Raw genomic sequence first — 21,069 nt, 5'->3', positions numbered from 1 at the left:
CAGTGTGGTAGAGCAATTTCTCAAAATATTGTGTAGTGAATGGATAGAATGAACTATTGTATGTACTTTGCTAATTCCATCAAGCTAGCCAGCTAACTGCGTTAAGTAGGTCCAGATGCATAGCTGACCAGCTATACTCATAGGATATTGATCTTTTTTTATCTTTCCCTGCTAAGACAATGGTATTAAGTCTTAAGTCGAGTATTAAGTCTGGATCCATGAAAACATCAGTGGACATATGTTGTGCAGTGGTAGTTTTCAAAAGTCAATCTATTGATCTGTTTTCCCCAGCCCTAGCTGATATCCTGTCTTCCTGGTAGGGAGCAGGTGATGGATGTCCCTCATTGGAGAATAAGCCTGTCTGTGCTGTTTCACAACCTGTCTTCTCTTTTAGTTGAGTCTGAAACTCCCTCAAAGAGATGTTTCTCTCTCTTCTCTCAGATTCAACTACGAGCACAACAACAACAAAGCACAAACTTCAAAATGAATAGTGACCAAGCACATGATCCATTGCTAGTTCTTCTGTGCCTTTTGACCACCACCACTGCCATTAATGACAACAGCAAGTTAGAGGAACTATCTCCTCGCACAGCCTGGAAAGTGGAAACGCTGGTGTCGTAGTGGTGTTTGTTCACGGAATGGCAGGTAACAGCGGACAACTGGTTATCATAAATGAGTGAGCATTCTGACTCCACAGCAAGGACGAAGACCACGAAGAAGAGCACAGTGCCGAGCGCTGCTGCCATCGAAGAAAACTCTAAATCTCCTTGGAAATCCGCCACGGGAGAGCCGGGGCAGATTGATCGGCAAATTACAAGTGGAATAAGGGAGTAGAAACCATCAATAAAACCCTGCTCAGCTGTGATGTTCTCCCACCCCTAGAAACAGCTACAACCCCCAAACAAACGCCTCCATTTCTGTCCAAGGTAGCCGTTTTTACACAATGGATGATCGTTACAGTTGCATAAGCTAGTTGCCTCGATACACCAGACTCAGTAGCTTGTTTATGAACTGTAATTATGATGCTGATTACCTTGTCCACCTCGTGTTTTAATTGGAATTAAACCCAGGTTAATACCAGCAGTGTCTGTATGCAAATGGGTCTGAAATTTCTGAGCTTCTGTCGTTTACTTTTTTTTAGCATGATACCTCTTGTAATGAAGACATTTCTAGACAGAACTACAACATACATTCGAAATTAGTCACTTTGAAAAAGAGAAGTGCCTTTTTGTGGCTTAGGGCAAGCGTTAAATCCGTTCAGAATGTGCTTCTCAATTTAATTTCAGCAAATGTTACCTCTCCCAGTTCTTACATGTGTCACGTTAATTTCAGTGACCACCAAAGGCGTAAAAATGCTGCAACTGTATCATGGGGAGGAAAAGAAGTCTTTAATTCAGTGCCCCTCCGCTGAGTCTGCGCATCTCACACATCTCTCCTCATCACATCTTGCTGTAAAAAGTGATTTAAAAACCTGACTGCCCACGTGTAGTTCCCACTGGAATCCTGGTAAATTAAAAAAGATGGGTTATTTCCATTCGTTAATCTTTTCAGGGGTAGAATTGCAGGAGTCAGTAAAATGTTAGCTATTCAGTGTTTTTATTTTCCTTTTACAGGCTCGAATTCAAACACCAACTCTATAGAACAAACATGAACACCTTTTGTTTCAGATCATAAGCTTCACTCGTTAGGATGCCTTTAAAAAAAGGGCTGGACCTCAGGCTTTGTGTTCGTTTAGAGGGCATTTACACAATGCACCGACGGCAGAAGCGACCTGCACCCGTGAAGGCGTGGTCAGCATTCTGGGTAAAATGATGCAGGACTGAGTGGATGCATGCTTGGGATTCGGTTTGGAGGCAGCAAGACATTACGAGGAATGAATGATGACAGCTGTAGTAAGCAGCAGACTGCTCTCCGGATGGCCCCCATGGGAGGAATGATTGACAGCCTGCTCGGCAACCCCCCCCCCCCCCCCCCCCACACACACACACACACACACACACACACACACACGCACACACACACCCCCATCCCCCCAAGCGTGCATTGGTGGCAGCGGCAGTATCGCTCGTTGGGAGTTCAGTCTTTGTGCGAGGGGTCTGATGCGGGGATACCGAACAGTAAACAAACAGCGTCTGTGCCTCATACCAGAAGCTTCAGAGGTGTTAAAAACTGCCCAGATACAGTTAGCTATATTACAAAGACCAGTATACAGGGCTGAGGTAACACCATGGCTGGCCTCCTCACAAAATAAAATAAAATAAGATGCATATTTTAGTCATTCTAGCTAAATTAGTCCATGATCAGAGAGTTGGTATCAGGTCTGTTGGTTCTGTTTATGTGTACTGTCTCATTCATATTAATTGGCTACGAAGTGGAATTGACAGTCAATCAATCAGGCAATGAGCTCATCTGGCTCAGGCCTAGAAAATGTGGTGTAGCAATCACAGAAAATGCTTATTGATGGTTCAACAATAAAAAACGGGCTTGTGGCATGTCTGTGCTTTTGCCTGTAGTGAATTGATCCATGTTGCAGAACATTTAATCTCCTTTTTGGTCCCGTGCCAAAAAGCCCTTTTTGTAATGACAGAAAGATAACTAGATGGCTCCGCCTCGGAAAAGGTTTGCAGAAATTCATTCATGAATTTACCAGTCTTCCATTTGTATCCTGCTGGGCAGCTGCAGGAATTTTGCCCTAATGCACTTTAATTTCCATATTTTAAAGTCAACACATCAACACAGCAGTTCTCAGAACATGTTCGGTATTTTGTTTTTTCCTGGAAGCAAAGACAAGCAGCTTTTTTGTCTTCAAATGTGATTTTTTAAAAATTCAGCTTGGTTACTAAGCAGATGAGGTTATTTTTAACCCGTTTGAGTTTTTCCTCCACACACACGAGGTGCCGTCCTCCCGACTCCAATTAGAAGGAAATGGGCAGCCGTATCGGCTGGAGGTGTACAATGCGCGGTGACGGCTTAATTACGGTGGGCTCTGCATGCCAGTGTCCGGGGGCCTCTCCTTTGGTCATCCTCCGAGCCCGTGATCTGTCGTGACAGCTTTTCAGCGGCTGTCGAGACGGCGGGAGCAGCCGGCGGAACCGAAGGGAAAGCGCTCAAAGCTGTCAGGCAGGGGAGAAGCATAATCGAACGCTATTTTAGCCGAACACAACGTCTGCAAAAGCGATCGTCGGAGCGAGTCGCTGACACCACCTGCGTCGGAACGGCTTGCTTACATCTTTGAGGAAGATTTAAACCTTAGACCGAAACGTAACACTTTTTTGGTGTAGCAGTCATGTCTGTCAGGCAGGGTGGTGTCCTTCAGAGTGGGCTGGGATTGGCAGTGGCAGAATCCTGCCTCTATAAGATGGCCTTGTTTGGTAATATCCCTGTGGTGTACAGTGGTAGGCTAGGGTTTGATTCCCAACTGGCATGTAAGCCCCTTGCTCCCACGAGAAATGTCAGCCTGCCCCAATACTACACAGAAACCTAAGCAACGTCTGTTGCTATGGGCGTCTGCCGGTGGAAATCCATAACGGCGATCAATATTAACAACCGGGGTGTGCAGCACCTTGGCAACAGAGCAGCACTCCGATGGCGGAAACCAGTGGCGCTTTTTTGAAAGGGGAGCCGTTTAATGGCACAGGACAAACACCTCTGACTCACGGGCCCCCATGGGGCGTGGCGCGGCGCCTGCTCGGTGCGCTGTCACCGCGCTCGCTCATGCACACAGAAGCCTGGCTCCGGCGGCCGACAGGTCCTCGCCGCCTCATCCCACATGGCATTAACTAATGACCTCCGTTGACCCCCGCTGGCCTACAGTGCCCTGGCACTCCAGAGTGCGCAGCCCGCCGCTGCATAAACACAGCAAAACAACAGATCTTTTAATAAGCTGCTTTAATATTAGGTTTTATATCAGTTGTCTCTTTTTAAGGGAGAGTGACAGTGCTGCAGGGAATTTCCCCAAGGGGTCAATTAAGTCTGTATGATATGATAGCGGATGCAGGAGGTGTGAAATTGTAACCAGAAGGTTGCAGGTTTGAAGCTCCGGTGGGCCACAGCTGTCATGACTCAGGGGTATGGCGCTGAACCCAAATAGCCTCTGTGAAATTTGCAGCTGCCTAAATATGCAAAATTATTAACTGTGTCAGCTGCCTCAGAAAACGCCTGCTTACTTACTTATGTACCTAGTAAATAAGTGTCATGGAAATGCTACTTGAATGCAATGAAGAATTATAATATAACTTAGAGATCTGTGTATAATCTCTGATCAGCATTACGTTTTTCACGTTTTTGTATTCTTTGTCTTCAGTTTTCATATTTAGACTCTCAGTAATGTGTTCAGCAGCGCGTAGAAACCTCCTCATCCATATTTGCCTTCATATCCCCTTCGATTATGGGCCGACGCTCCCGCGCCTCTCCCTAATCTGCAGGGAGCGGGATGATGAATGGATCCCTCTGCACGTCTGAAAGCATCTTCATCTGCGCTAGCGTGGCTCCGCTCGATAAATAACCCCGCGCAACGCAGCACTAAGCGGAGAGGGGCCGGTAAGCTGAATTAGTGACAGCTTTAACTCAATGAGGAAAGCAGAGTCACTGTATCGCTGCTCGAGAAAGATCCATTTTCCTAATTTCAGTTTCACCCCTCCCGCTGGACGGTTCCTCAGTCAATTAGGCGCCTGGGAAATTAATCGGCACGCAGGGTGGGGTGTAGTTCATTGTTTCATGAGTGTGACGGTCCTCGTCTGTGGGCGTGCTTGTTTTGATTAATGTTCTGTCGATATTTTTATTCTTTTTTCTTTTTTTTAGATCTCTTGAATAAAAAGTTCAAACAATATCGGTTATGGAACATGACTGCCTGCACAATGATAGTTTTCTGAAATAAAGGCTGTGACAGCTGGCTGAGGATGCTGCTGCCACATAACTTTCTAACTTAATGTCAGAATAAGACAAATGTCTTCATTTGGTTTCAGTCACAAAAACATTTGTTACACTGTCCTTTTTGGTAATTGTGGGAGTCATTATGAATTGGCGTGTATGATTTTTTTTTTTTCCCTTGCTAGAAAGATAATGAATGGCTCCTGCAGTCTCCCTCCTTACATTTATCATCCCCTGCAGATCTTGGCTTCTCTTGACGCGCCAGTAATTTATTAACTCAAAAGAACTAAGCGAAATTAAGAAGGCAAATTCTCCATCTTCGAATCTGTTGGACGGAAACGGCATCAGAAACCTTAAAGATCTTTGATTTTTGATTTTCTTTGTTTCTTCCCTGCCACACCAGTTCATTTGCCAGGTCCTGTAGCGTCTCGGCGGGTCGTTGTGAGTCCCGTGATGTCTCCCCCACGCTCTGATTGGCTCGGCTCTGTGGTTGATAAACGGCAGGTTCCATCCACCTCGACAGGGACACGGATCAGTCAAACCTCAGTCCCGCTTGTTTTCGCCCGCCGTCCATCATCCTGAGCGGCGGTGTCGCCCGCCGCGTCTCTCCCGCCAGTCTCTGCCCCTCCCCTACGCCGTACCCCAGACACCCTGCCACAGTTCATTAAAGGTCTATTTACAAAAGTCACAGTCAGAGATGTTCAAATATTAAAGCTGACAGGACACACCAGTGCCGCATGCTGGCTAGGTATATTGTGTAATGTTTTCTGAAGGCCGAGTATCAGGTTATTCTCTCTTTTTGGGGCTCCTCAGAGGCAAATTTATTCTTCTTAGATTTATACAGGAAGCCGGTTATCACATTCTCTGGAAACATCCCGCTGTTCTGAGATGATCCCATGAATAAGGCAATACCCCGTGAAGCTGGAATTTCGGAACTCAGACAGGAAAGCGAGGCCAGGCAATGTACAATCTCAGTTGCTCTTCCAGTACCCCGAGGAAAGGGCCTTTCAAAAGGAAGCCGCTGCACGGTTCAGGGAAGGAAGCGGCGGCGGAATCCGAGAGCTCCCGCGAGGCGAGCGTGGGCGCGCGCTCCCTGTGAACGAAATGCTCGGAGCCGGGTAAACTGTGCTCAGAAACCATTAATACACATCCCGAATTCATCACGCCGCCGTTTGATTAAAGACAAGTGGGCCTGTTGAAATCAATTTAACAAAGTGGCCGAGTGAAGCCCATGGCAGCGCGTGGCGTTTGAGTAAACTCTGCGTGCTGCGGTCTGGGGCCCCCCCGCAGGGCGGGAATGTTCAAAAGCTGTCAGATCAGAGAGGGCCTCTCAGCTGCTGCTTTTGGCAGGGTGGCCGTGATGGGTAAATGATTCTGGGGGGGGCAGACAAACGGCCCTGCAGAACACGTACAGAACATGCTCCAGGCGGCGTGACAGGTTACCAGAGTGATCACACCGATGTGCCCATGGCCTTAGTTTCATTTCTGCATCAGTTGTTTCCAGACAGGGATGTCTATTCAGCTAAAATCCTCACACTTGATCCTTAACTCATCAGCAGTAATTCTAAGCTACTGTTGAGTAAAATGAACTGAAATTTCAATGCCACGCACTCCACTCAGATAAGTATGAAGTACACACACTGGAATTGAAATTAGAGTGAAGAGATACCTCAGACATGCTGCCTACACTGCAAGAACATAAACATAACTGTACCACAATTATTTGCCAATGCATTTTAGCAGTAGCAGTTCGGCTGCTGTGGTGAGGTAGACCAGTTGTTAATGGCAAACTATGGGTTAATTGGTAAAATGAACGCTGATGCACACTGCCTTAGGTATGATGAGCATCTCTCAGGCAAATTTAGAAGGATAGTGTTTGGGTGGGGGAACATGAGGGCAAATTCGCCATGGCTAACGCTTGCTGAGGGCCTGTCCCTCGGATGCGCAGCCGGGCGCTCTGGGAGAAGGGAGATGTGCACAGCGGCAGCACGGCGGGCGGCCCACAGTGCCTCCGAGCCGAGCCCGCTCTCGAGCCTTGTCATAGCGCCCACTAATTAATTTCTCTCATATGCACGTCTGGGTTCCCGGGCGAATGGAGGCGGTTGCCTGGCATCGGAGGAGAGCTCACGACAGGGTAAAGATATAATGTCACGGAGCGCGGCTCATTCTGCCATTGAGCAGACAGCGGGTCCTGCCCCCTTCATGGGCAGAGGAAGCATTTTTAATAACTAGCTACCTATCTTTAATGAGGCACAACTGGAGGGAGTTGTTATGGTAATATGGAGTGTTTTTTTTCCTTTGTGTTTTTTTCTGTTTCCACACAAACGACAGGCACATTCACGTCCTCGGAGAAATCACAGCAGCCAGTGATGTGTGGAGAGAGATTTTTAGAGGAGTCGAGGAAATATTTTGAAATTAAATGTCACTTTGATGTAAACGTCACGTGATGTATGCCGTGTTGTTAAAAATGACATGGGGCGTTACTAGTGTAAGTGTCAGCTTTACTCGCAAGTGTACATCTGCCTCCTGTCACTGAGCTGAAATCTTATGGAATGTCAGCCATTTCCAGCAGGGTAGAGATTTTTTTAACCATTAAAGGAAAGCTTGTGAGAAGAGGACTTTGGCTAGGGTGTCACACTGAGCAAAGTGCCATGATTTGGTGGTCCAAATGGTGCACTGAGTTGTCTCCTCTACATTTGATACCTCATCGTAAGGGCCAATAGGTTTCCCAGTCTCACTGGTTGCCCAATTTCACTAGTTGGTTCCATCTCATCAACCAGTGTCACATGCTGCTGTCTGGTGTCAAATTCACTTCATATTGTTAGTGAAATTTTACAATCTTTCATAAGAACAAATCCAAATTTCAGGCAAGTAGTTTCTTATACACAGATGTTAAGCTAGGCTCTTAGCCATATTTCCAAGCTGCAGTGTCTGAAGAAATAGCATAAGATTGTGTCTATATGCACGTTAGCTGAAAATGCAGGGTTCTATGTACATGATTTCAAATTATATTTTAATTTAAAATTAAATTTGAATTACAGTTAATTCAAATTGTCTAATTGAATTCCAAATTTCTGTGTTTCTCAGTGGTGCTTCTTTGGCAGTGTTGACAAACCTGCTGTGCGATTATTCTAGCCTCAAGCATCAGAGGCCCTGATGCATGGCAATGGTCCTTAACCCTGGGGACCTCTGGTAAAAGACTCCCACAAACACCTCACACTCTTGCTTGTCTGCAGTCTGCTTTGCCCTTGGTTTTGTGCAATGCCGACACGGGGAATTCAAGCCGCCGGAGTGTTTGTCTGCGCCGGTCCAGACATATTACGGTCTGGTGATTGCAGCAAATACGGCTTCATCAAGTGCACTTGAGCGGCTGAATCCAGACCTATCGCAGTTCTCCATAAACGAGATGGATTCGTTCCCTCACCGAGACCTCAAATGCAACTGAGTTACTCCCTGATGGTTGCATGCTGTTGATAGAAATGCAATTTCAGGTTCTGATAAACAAAAGCGGTGATTTGCTAATGATTCACTGCCCGTAATCTGTTTAATCATTTCAGAGATTGAGACGTGCTTTGCAGCCCTTTGAGTGGCATTCATGCAAGGTGTTTCTGGTTTGCAGTAATTGTGCCGATTATGTGCTTGATGTCGTTGAGTGGTGCAAGCGGTCCCGAGTTGCTGCTGTCGGCATGCCCGAAGTTGGTGATGTTTTTGTGATCCTCTCTTGCATTTTCCTATAGGGTGTCATTTTCCAGTAGCTTTGTCCAGGGAATGAGACATCACTTCATTGTTTTAATACAGATCTTTAGGCCATATACTTCAGCACTTGAGAAAGGTGAAAGCGTAGTAACAAGCTCATGTGATCACCATGGTCAAGTAACAATAAACGCAGTCAACATGGTAAAAAAAAGCAACCATATTAAGGGATAGTAGGATGACACGATTTGTACCCTGTCCATTGGGTCTGTCAGAAGCTGTTGCTTCATTTAGTATCCATCATTTATCAGGATCTAATTAAGCAAATGAAAATAACATTTTCCAGATCTTGCCCGAGATTCATCTTAATGGGGGCTGAAAATGCCACTGTTATGATTCTGCAAAGTACACCACCTGCATTTTAGGAAACGCGTCTAAGGTGTGTCGGCACCATCACCAAGGTGTTGACAGAGAGCATGTGTTTGTTAATGAGGCTTGTGAATAATTGCTTAGCGTTTATGTTTCTAGGTCTAGTAGATATTCCAAACCTCTCCAGAAAACTGTGAAAATTATGGATATAGTGTGCACAAACAAAATGTTTGCACATACAAAGTATATAGGTATACACACGTGTATGTATGTACAATTAAAATGTGTAAGTAATTGAAATGAAAAATTTAAATCAGTCTAGTGGTAGAATGTTCCAGTAACGACAACGGCACTAAACCATTCTAGAAGAGTGATAGTCTGCTTCTTTGTGGGGTATGGCATGTTTTAATTTACATTACATTACAGTGCAATACATTCATTTAGCAGATGCTCTTATCCAGAGTGACCTCCAGCACTAAAGAACAGAAGTGTATCAAATTTAACCACAGATATACTGATATAAGATAGGTTTAACAGAGGCAAATATACAAATATATTCACTTGATAAATGAACCGAAGCGATGGCTCATGCCGGCACCCCGGTACCAGGGAGTAGAGCCGGATCTGTCCTCGCAGTCAACGGCGCTGGACGGAGGGTTTGTGGACAGCTGGACCCGGGTGTATTTTTAGCGGCTCCCAGCCAGTGCAGCGGAGATGGCGGGGCCTGTGGGTGAGCGTGTGGTGTTCTTGACAGGGCCGCAGGTGCCACTCTCAGTCGTGGGGACCGTGTGTGTCTGTCACTCAGCAGCTGCTCTGTGAGTGTGTGCGCGCGTGCGTGTGCGTGCGTGAGTGTGTGCGCGCGCGTGTGTGTGTGTGTGGGGTCACTCAGCTGTCACGGGGTGGCTAAAAATACAGAGCCAGGCCCTGGATCACTTGAACTCCCACCCCTCCCCAATGGGAAGGAGCCGACAGCAGGCACCCGTCCCATGGGGTCCCTATCTCTCTGTTTATTTAAGGGCAGGGTGGCCTGGTGTGACTGGGGATGGTGAACACCACTCTGGAATCTCCTGGAACGATGACCCCCAAGCCCTCTGCAAGGGCAATGTTACTGGCCAGCTGCCCTGTCCCGCTTACATTACATTACATGATTGGCATTTACCAGACGCTCTTATCCAGAGCGACTTACATAGGTTACAATTTTTTACGTTACCTATTTATACAGTTAGATATTTGCTGAGGCAATTCTGGGTTAAGGAGCTCGCCCTTTCGGTTACGAGTCCTGCTCCTTACCACTACGCTACACTGCCGCCCCTACACTGCCACATAATCCAGGGATATGTTATTTCACTCCCCCTCATTAATCTCCCCCCATATTAAAGACATGTGCTTATGTGAGAATTTGTGTGTATAAAGCACAGTGTATTTATATATGCTTTCGTTGCATGTTTATACATCAGCGCCTTTCTTTCACCTCAAAGCTTTATCCTTTATGCCTAATATCCCTGATGTTTCCTGCCACTGCCCCTGTGCCCCGGCTCAGCCACCCTCACCAGCATGAACAAACAAGAACATTGATAATGAGGACCCGCTCTGTCCTTGGTAACCCCTAGCAACCTTCTGCAGAGGCCAATTAACCTCTGCCCTCTGCATGTCCCCTGGAAACATAACCAATAAACATGCAGGACACAAAAACAGTTGGGGGGCATGGGGTCAACAGACACACAGGGGGCTTGGCCAGGTCCCGCACCTGTGCCGGTCCCACATGTGCACAAGACTGCAGAGTATTTAATTTGTTTGTTAGACCTGATGAGTTTCAACCAAAACATTGTTAGCTAAACTCTAACTGAAAAAACTAAAACGTTGTCAGCTAAAGCTTCAGCTAATTAATTAGACAGATCAATAGATTAATCTCTTCTGTTCACATACGTAGCGTCCATATATACAGAGAGGGAAGCAAGTGAAATTTATTATAATGATCGCTTAATTTCATTAGGATGTAGATGTCACGGCTGGCCGCTCTTTTTGTGTGAAGGGTATCAGTCTTTATTTGTAGCATATCGCGGGGAGGTATCGGACAGCTGTTTGTTGATGAAAAGGAATGCCGCGTTGTAAACCAAATTAGAACTGGAAACGGCTACACTAACCGTGACAGCCTCAGTGGTATTAGCGTTCGCAGCGTGGCTCTGAGCACCAGATTCCCATTGTTCTTTCTCGCCGACTTGTCATGCTAACTTCCGAATTCTTCACGGCCGTTGGGTTTCTAGGGCAACGAGTGTGGACCCAGTCAGCCTTCTCCGCGAGCTCCTGCAGTCCCCTCTCTCTTTTCGAGCGTAACGCTCTCCGCGCCGTGTTGCTGCGTCGCCTGACACCTCTGCACATCAGCCCTGGGGATATCTGTAAAAGCCCCTCTGCCCCGAGGCACAAGGAGGGGGTCGGATGGCCAGCTGATACCACTGCTGCTGCAGAAACATTATATCAAATTCTGAGTGCTGGGCAGCATCAACCCTGAGAAAGAATTTTTTTTTTTTTGAAGTCGTTTTGGTCGGAGTTGAGGCAGTGCTTATGTCTTGCCACCCCTGCCCCACCCTTCCACTCAGTCCTCACAATCCCACAATCCCAAGACTGGCTATCAAACTGCCCATCCCCAGGACTGCGGCTGTAATAGTGGTGTTTTGTAGCCTATCTGGAAGTACATTCCTGGTGGATAGTCCAGCTCATCACAGCCCAGTCATGCAGTTCGGCTGTCTCTCGCAGTGGAAGGACAGCAGACAGGAACATAAGGCTTCGGAATAGTCTTATCTTATCATGAAACTGGGGTGATGGTGCCAAATTTGAACTTCTCATCATCCGATAAACCTTTTCAAACGGACTCTGTCAAATACGCCCTGCCCTTTCCGAGAGAATGCGTCCTGAACCCATTGCTGCCAGATTTCCCCACTGATCCGCTCAAGGAGGACAAAATGTGCACAGAGAATTCATGAAACGTGTCTCTGTGTCAGAACTAAAATGGCACATATGCAGGGTCAGAAGAAGAGGATGAGTCCTCCTGCTTAATCCTGGTTATATGCCCTGAAATCCCCATCTCTATAAGCAGACCTCTGAGTCATTGATTGATCTCTGCCAGGAACACAATACGTTGCTGTGGTAGATGCAAAATCAAAGATGTTCTCTCATCCCCCCTTGAAACATGCAGAATCTGCATTTCAGTAACTTGCCATTACAAGCTCACCCATGTAACTGTGAACGTGGAGCATTAATTTCACATTGAGACACATGTTAAAGGTAGGAATGATCTGTGATGAAGTTACCTCCTATTTTTTTTTTTTTCCTTGTATTGATTTTTTTTGCCACCAATTGCAATTTTCAGGCGATGAAAACAACTCCCTTTTACAGGGACACATGGGCAGAAATTAGACTCCATATTTCCCAGGGGAAATCTGTATTACACACTATTTCTCAATCAGACGAGATTAAAAGATATTCCCTATTATGTCGCTATTAACAAAGTCATTAGTGCGAGTCTTTGGGGAGGGGTGGGGAAAATTGAGAATCTGAATTTTATAGAATTTCAGTGCCACGTCGCACACCGCGTTGCCCTAATTTCTCTCTCCAGGGTGCCCGATCGAGATGAAGTATTTCCTAAAGATAATACTAATCTTACATGCTGGTTTCAAGTAATAGGCAATACTGATCGACTCCCTCTGGCTGTTCAAATGGAATTTGAAATGGAACGACAGCTCTGAGCATGTACTGAAAATAAACCCTGGGTTGTTCTTTGGGAAGTTGAAACCCAGGGATGGCGTTTGGTTGGACGTGACTAACATTTACAGATCTGCCTTGTGAGGGTCATTTACTTCTTATGTGCTTGGTTTGTCCAACTAAACACATTCCCCTGTATTTTGAAGCTTACTGTCTCCAGAATGGTCTAGTTTAGTGGCAGACTTCAGATAAATATTCGTGGTAAGTGATTATTGTTTGTCTTTGTAAAAGTTGTCATGTGTTTTACCGAACAGCCTCTGGTGACTGAATGACATGTATAAATTTTGGAGCTAACTGGGTCTTGTCTGTTATTGGCTTTTCAGAATCTGGCGACAGCAGCAGAGACCTTCCAGATGGAACACCAGTGGAAGAATGACTTTGGGGTAGGCTATTTATTCTCCACTATTAATATCGTTTTATTTAATGTTACTAATGGCGCAGGAAAAGGAGTCTGACATTTGAGTCAACTCCCTATTCATGGACGCCGTTACAGCACGGCAATTTACTGACTTGCACATTGCAAGGCTACCCGAACATACTGTAGCGATAATTGCGCTCTGGTTATGCTAAGATTAGCTCACCGCGATTATAGCAGATCAGTGGTTATTAATCCAAAGCGTGCACTGTGAATGGACATGTTCTTTTACAGTTGTACTTTAAAGTCCAGAGAGGGGCATTAATGTGGTAAAAAAAAGTTGTAGTATTGTAATTTGCAGTTAAGTGAACTTCCCACAGAATGCATAGCCCATTACACAGAAACAATAACCAAACTGACAATTGTAGGGATATTAAGAGGTATCAAGGCTGTGAAGTGATGCTGATTTTTCACATGCCTCTATTCCTTCCTCTATAACTCTGCTGTAGATGTGTGATGGATGCTCTCTCTGGAGTTCCCCCGTATAAGGTTTTTAGCTGTTCAGCTCCTGTGGTGAACTCTGAGGCCAGTGATTAATCAAGACGCACAGAGCTAGGCCCACATTGTGAAGTAACTGAACCTACAGTGCTGCATTACAAGAGACTGCTTGGCTGTTGGAGTGAAATATTAGTCTCAAAAGCCATTCAGTGTGTTGTAAAGAAATAACACATGCAAAGTGAGTTCGAGCTTAATAGCTTTTCGAGAGGTTCTCGCACCTTTCATGTGTTGTGAAGAATAAGTCTTACTGTCACCTTTCTTACTGAGGTAGTCATGTTCCACATTATGCTAAAATTATGGTGACTTTCTATCTGCTTAGGCAACAGATTCTCACGCATGTAAATTATCATATTATCGTTAAAACAAAAATGCACACACTGGATTGTATATCTGTCTATAGGTAGAACAAGTTGAGAATATTCAAGATATGAGCCTTGTGTCATCTGAGGATGAGAAGCTGTAGGCACACACACACACACACACACACACACACACACACACACACACACACACACACACACACACACACACACACACACACACACACCACACCACACCACACCACACCACACCACACCAAGCAAGCAGGCGCACACAAGCAAGCAGGCGCACACAAGCAAACACGCCCGACCCAATAAATTACAATGGTAATAGGCTATGAATAATGATGACGAAGAGGGAAATAAACAGATTCATTGTTAGTGTGTTGGTAGAGACCCCCTGCCTAAGGCTTCAGGGTCTATGCTGTGTGATGGGGACAGTGCGCTGCAGGAGTAACTGTTAGCTGGAGGTGGGGGGTAGGTCCTGTGAGGAGGGTATTGTGAGTCAGTGTGTAAAATGGATTATTGTATGGATAATTCTCCACGAGTATTAATGTGTTTCTACATTGCAGTTATAATGTTGGTGAAACGTTACAGTACACTGTTGATATATAGTGTGATGGACGGTTAGTGGTAGCCATGGCCTATGATGTTTGTGTTTGTGATCGTTTAATTGTATTGAATTGTTAAGTGTAGGAGGCACTTATCCAAGAGGGTTATGCTTAAATCAGGTCCACCTCAGATGACCCTGGTCCCAGAGTGCCAAAGATGTGTCTGATGTGTCTTCCATCTGAGCCATTAATTACACTGCAACATCAGTTATTGCACTGAATTAATGCAGGTAACCATGTGCTCAGCATCACACCAAATACACATGGCTCCAGTCCGGTTCCTTTTCCCCATTGTAAATCAATAGCAGGATCCCTCTCATTTTCCACTAGTAAAATCTTGTGTTGGTCATCGCATTTAGGACACCAGTGTAATGTATCTCTACCCAGAGTTCTGCAGGAATTATTACAGGGAGTGATTTGTTATATTGTGATATTTTACAGGGAGACCTACAGTACTCAACCCAAATTCTGATTATAATGTCATAGGTTTCTTCCATTTTGAGCTTCTCTCATTGGTTCATGCTCATGCTAAACTCCAATATTCAACATGCTGATAGGTGGAATGCTCATAGCCACTCTTCTGAGACTGGTTACATGGCTGAAATGGGGTGGAATGGTATATCACTAGGATAGGAACCAATACACAGATCCTCACTCTCATCAGGGAGACAGGAGTAAGTGTGACAGATTCAGACGACTAAATTCAGCCTGACTCCCTCTGTCCTGTCCTTATTACAGAAAATTGCCCACCAGAATTAGTTTTACCTCCTGATCTTTAATAAACAGTTTCTGAATTGAGTGCCTCTCTCTATAATGGGTTGTTGAAGCCCTGGAATAAAAGGTTTGATTGCAGTTTGCTTCGTCTGCCTACTCTTCGGCATTCAGCGCTCAGCAAGTAGGAAAACAATCTATTGACAAAATGTTCCAAATTGAATATGAAGGGTCTGAATACCCCCTTTTGAGCGTATTCATAAGCTGTTTATTTTCTCGTGTTTGGAAATCGAAAAACTGAAACTTGCAGCGTGGCCACTATTAAATACCAAACTGTCTGGGCTTCATTTCGCAATGAGATATTCCATCACAGCTGTCATTATCCTGTTCACTTTAAGTTAAACAGACCCTAAGCGAGGGACTCGGCTCGGCTTTTAATGACTTTTTTTTGTATTAAAAGTTTCTTAATTTATGCAACAGCATACCCTTGAATTTGATGGCCCCAGCATGATATGAAAGGTGTGGGAGAGAAATGAGAGCGGTAGGAGAAATTAATTTTGCTAGTTTATCAAGCATGTCACTCAGCTCCCTCCGTAATGCGATGTTTGATTGCGTCGCGATGCTTGGTTAGTTAAGATAATTACCTCTGCAGAGGGGTCACCGATGGAAGTGGTTTCCCTCGTCTATGGAAACGGGCCAATATTGCCGATATTAGTTTAGACCAATTAAGCTAGAATTAAAAGGGATAGATATATCATCCTCTGCCTAAATGTCACACTGCCTTGTGGCAATTGCCTGTTGTTTGACAGGTAATAACATAATGGAAAATTGAATGTTAGCAAATTATACAGTCTTTTTGTTGGGGGAGAGGGGTGGGCAGTAAGGAAAGGGTGTTGGAGAGATAAGGCACAGACATGGATGTGTTTTAGCAAATGGCACTTCTGCTCAATCCTAGCGGCCTTGGCGGTCTGCCCCCTGCCTATAGGTTTGACTGTGCCGTGACGTGTGCATAGCGCCTGTTCCTCTAGAAATTTACGAGGTCATTGCAAACGATCCAACCAAACTTTTCCCATTTGTGCAGGAGCTCAAAAGTTCAAAATTGTCGATAATCGTGTGGGGTGTTTGAGGAGCAGATTCAGTTTAATATGTCTAGCCTCAAGGGCTGCCACTTGCTACCACGCACCATGCTTTAGCAGACAGTTTTTTCCTCTTGAATGTCATCAGCCCCATATTTCATTTTTAACATTTATGTCGGTGGCTATACTCAGCCACACCAGCGTGACGACCACAGTGGCTGTTGCAGGCATGTCATGTTTACAGCAACAGAGATAGTCAAGTCCGCCACTCTGGCTAGGTGCTTGAGTGACTCCACGTTTGACCTGCTTGTTTTGCATTCTGCAGCTGCAAAGTGAATTTTCGCTCATCTGAAAGTAGGCACGAGGTTGTTATTTCTGTCACGCAGAGAGATGCTAAATGAAATAATATGCCCTATACAAACCATCTGCATCTATTGCTATAGGCTTCTTCTGGGTTGAATTCGGTGTGAATTGATCAAAATGCAGTGAGTTAGAAATGTGTGTATTTAGGTGAAATATTTCAGATGAATAAACCACACATGAATCCCTTCCCTTCGTTGTTGGGTGTCATTTAAAGTTCAGGCCGGCCCATGTTTGTGACCTGCAGCTCAGAGATCAGCAGACTTTTGGCAGATTTATCAGGGGTTTTACGGTCCTCATTACGAGGATCTCTGGGGAAATCACTTTCTAAGGAGAGCACTGGCACCGCAGGCCTTCGCTCACTTCTTTCCAGGGCACGAAATCCGAAAATGAGCCTTTTATCTGGAAGTCAGCCTTTCCTTCCCCCGGCGTGGCTGTGGAGGCTTCGGCCCATTCCAGCCCTGCTCCTTCATTTCCTCCCCCCTAACCCTGGGTGAACTTGGCCAGTGTCCCCAGCGCGCTCTTTATAGCTTTGGCGAGCGCAGGCCTGTAGCGGGGTATTCGATTTCGCTGCCCACGTGGCGCATACCTGTGAGGGGGTCGGGTTGCGCCCACCACCCACTCCCCCCGCCCCCTGTCTCATACCTTACACGTCTGATCCAAATGGTCTTCGGACGGGCGGCGGGGGCCTTCACGAAACTCGCCCCCCCCCCCCCCCCCCCCCCCCCCCCTTGCCCCTGCTCGCCACTTGTCACCTTTAACGACTCCATCGTGGCAGCAGACTGTTTCCTGGCCTTGCCTCTGAGTGCTCCTGGCGGCCCTGGCTGAATTTGTACCCAGCCAGGAAGTACACTGGCACCTCTGGGAGGCAGCTGATAAGTAATGCGCTTGGAATGCCATCTGAACAAGACCATCTCACACCCAGCTTTGAGAAGTGACTGTTTTCCTCATGATCGCCAAGCTCAACCATTCCTGTGAGTAGGCTTTTGGAGGGAAATGCATTAATGTCTCCCGCCAAGGATTGTCCCTCTGCATTCTGGGAAGATACCTACAATTTTTTTTCAATGACTGTAAATTGTCCTGGATCAATTGTATCCTTAGCAGTTTGTAAATGGAATATGAGACGCAGTTGGCTCTCAAGTGTAGTTAGTGTGGCGATCTCTGGTTGCAACAGTGTGTGTAAGGCAGATGGGGATGGCACAGGTGCGCGTGGCGTCATTTAGAGCGAGCTAATTGCCCGGGCGTTTACTGGTGTAGCTCGCGTTAGCCGGGACCCAGGTGCCCTTGCGTCTGCGGTAATGTGATGCTGCAGTGCCGGAGGAGCGTGGCAGGTGGCGGTACGCAGTGAACCGCCGCCGCGCCTCCGGGGGCCTCTGTATGTCTGGGCTGCGGCACGCTTGTTAGCGCCTCGCCTGCACGCGCAGTGACAGCGCGTTCGCAGCGAGTTCTGCGACTGAATGAGGGCCTGCGTTCAAAGGGAGGCCGTACCCCTCCACCTCTGCATCCTGCTGCGTCAATACCTCCTACTTGCTTTTTTTTTAATCTCTCATAGCATGCAGAATGCACACATTGTGGTACTGTGTTTAAAAAAAACAATAACCCTAGGAAAGTGTTTGGTTGGTCATGTAATACTAAGTGTTCATAACCCTACCCTGCAAGGGCAAGTTCATTTGATGAGGGCTTGGTTTTTCCAGCTCAGCGCTCTAGCTAGGTTTTACATTTAAATTACCTTAAACGATAAAAAGAATGAATGAACTGTTTCAGGAATAGAAATTAAATGTCCATCTTAAAATCACTGCATAGATATTGGAAGTGGGTGCTCTTTGAAAGAGGTCAGACTATCAGTGTGTTAACACAGATGTTTTCCTCTTCTTATAGGAAGACGGCATCGCTTATTACAACGCCAAGGATGTAAGTACATTGACCTTGTTCTTGTTGTTGTCTGTGGAAATGATACTCCTGTATTCTGCAGCGTACCACAATTTAATCTGTATCATGATGTAGCTGGGCTTTTGGTGTTGCACTTACGTTAAACCGTGCCAAAGGTATCGTTTGAAACCGTGATGCGTGCAGTGTACGACAAGGGGGATTATTAAGGAGCCTCAACTCTGCCCCCTCACCAGCACCCCACCCCCCCCCCCCCCCCATTCGCATGATCAATGCGAGTGTGCACCATTGTGGAGCAGGGCTATAAATACGCTCTGGAGAGCTTTGTTGCCTTTGTTCCCCGCCAGCCGGCTCGGGCCTGGTGCTGCGGGGAGAAAGGTACGAGGTTCACACTTATTCATCAGACCTCTAATTGGGCCCTGCCTGTGGAAACCACTCGGCGCGCGACTCCCGCCTCTAATTGACAGATGGGGTTTGTTAGCCGGGGAGAGTGCGACGGGGGTAGAAGAGCAATAGCCCGTGTCACTCCGTCTCTGACCCGCTGCTCTGACATATTCATCGCGGGAAGAATTTGCACTTTGCACACGTCCTGAAGCCTGTTTGAGCCCACTCCTAAAGCTGTTCCAGACAGCGGTGCTTTTTTCTTGCATGGTAGATAAGTCTCCCTGTGAAGGTAGTCATACAGTCAGTGAAAATGGGAACAGAAGCTGAAAACATGAAGTCAGGCTCTAATATTTCAGCACTGATTTCAGTGTGGTCGTTTCCTCTGGCTGTCTAATAGCCTCCCACTTTAATAGGCTAACAAAGTCCTGCTCCCTCCAGTCGTATATGAAATTAGTAGCCCACACACATAAACTGCAAAGCACCTTGAGATCCACTAAAACAGATTAGAGGTTCTGGCCAAATACAGTTTTGTTTTGAAAGCTGCATGCCCTGCATGTTCTTGCACCACAATCTCCTTGCTTATGGTTGGAGTGTGTGTCATGTCCCTAGTGTGGCCCTTTCACTCCTATTCTCTTAAAGGAGAATGCTATAGGGAAAGTGGTCATGCCATGCCACCCCCTTGCTGTCACTGTCTGAAGGCACAGCTGTCCCTCAGCCTCTCATGTGTCGGAGGCCCCCTCATGGATGTGGTGCAGGTTAGGGCACATAAAAGATGACTTCCTAAAAGGCCCCCAGAATATTTCATGAAAATAAAATGGAATAAACCAAGGGAAAGGGTTTGGTTGGATATTTTTGTAAGGACCGCCTACTTTGTGTGTGTGATTGGTGGGTCTAACTTTCCCTTGGCTGAATTTTATTTTCTTCTTTTTTGTTCCAGGGCCTTTAAGGGAGCAATGACAAGCTGCAATTAGTCTTTACTAAAATGTAGTACAAAGGGAATATCAATAGATTTGTCTGAGGTGTCACTGTGGTGTCACTATTTGTCTGATGTACCATAAGAGTGCATGATATTGAATATGGGTTGAAGGAATGGAGCAAATCATTCCAATCTTCCTCTTTAGCTTAGGCCTGTCTATTCTCCCCATGATTGATTTATTCAATATGTGATACTGCTTATGACTTGCCAGATATCTGGGGAAAAAACCCATTTTCTGAGTTTGACACTTAGAACGTGGCACTTTAACACAGCGGAGGATGTGGCCTGGACTGGATCAATGGGAAATTAATGTCCAACCCACACGTGCCCACGGGCTGAACTTTGCCCAGTTTTCTCTGCCTGTGATCTCTGACTGCGGTCCATCAAAAGCCCAGGAAGCTGTGTCTGATTCCATCCTGAATGGGGTTGCAGAGGCTGAGTCAACATACCATATTACCGGTCTCGCTCAACTGCGGCCGGCGTCCCATAGCCTCAGATCGGCCTGAGAGTGCCGAGAGAGGGGATCAGTGTCTAATTCCCCCCAACAAATCCCTGCTATATTGAACCTCTCAAGTTTGCCAATGCAAATGTCAGGTTGGTTATAGTTGACATCTCGAGACTGCCCTGATTATCAGCAGGGGTGTATGAAAAATCACGTCCGTGCCAGTTGCAGCCGCAGCCAGGCGTTTCGGTAATCTTTGCAGCCTGCTGCTGTTTGCTGTGAACACGGCCCACGATGCACTTTAAACCCCGGTGCATGATGGAAAATGTCAGAGCGCACTCCTGACTCGGTTCCATCCTCAGACTTGATTGTGAAACAGCATCAATTAAAACACAGGCTGAGCCGCATTAAGTAGCTGGAACTCCTCTCACCCCTCGCAGCGCTATCCATATTCAGGTGGCCTTAATTGATGGATTAAGTGCAACTTGTGGATGTCTCTCCAGGTGGTGTCAAAATGGAGCACTGCTGTCAAGCAAAACTTCACTGGGCCTCATTTGCAGTTTTTCTTCTTTCTCTGTTGAAAACCTGAACCTGAACTTTTTACTGAAATTTTCTGTTATGGCAGAACATTATCCTCTGACTTGTGGGCAATGCCTTACTGTATAATGTTTTCCTTTCTCGTCAGTGCTTAACCTGCCC

General features: G+C 46.1%; 1 protein-coding gene across 4 annotated transcripts in view; it reads left to right on the top strand.

Moving 5' to 3' along the window:
• LOC118770145 (voltage-dependent calcium channel subunit alpha-2/delta-1-like) overlaps nt 1-21,069 on the top strand; it is a 137,153-nt gene that overhangs the window by 42,023 nt on the left and 74,061 nt on the right. For all 4 annotated transcript variants that reach the window (XM_036517619.1, XM_036517620.1, XM_036517617.1 and 1 more), the window contains exons 4-5: nt 13,014-13,073; nt 18,560-18,592. In XM_036517619.1, the coding sequence (XP_036373512.1) occupies nt 13,014-13,073; nt 18,560-18,592 (93 nt within the window). The remainder of the gene's footprint in view (nt 1-13,013; nt 13,074-18,559; nt 18,593-21,069) is intronic.

Source organism: Megalops cyprinoides, chromosome 23 (assembly GCF_013368585.1).
Source record: "Megalops cyprinoides isolate fMegCyp1 chromosome 23, fMegCyp1.pri, whole genome shotgun sequence".
In the NCBI taxonomy this organism is placed as follows: domain Eukaryota; kingdom Metazoa; phylum Chordata; class Actinopteri; order Elopiformes; family Megalopidae; genus Megalops; species Megalops cyprinoides.
Note: the sequence above shows the minus strand (reverse complement) of the source record. Positions and strands in the feature narration are given on the sequence as shown.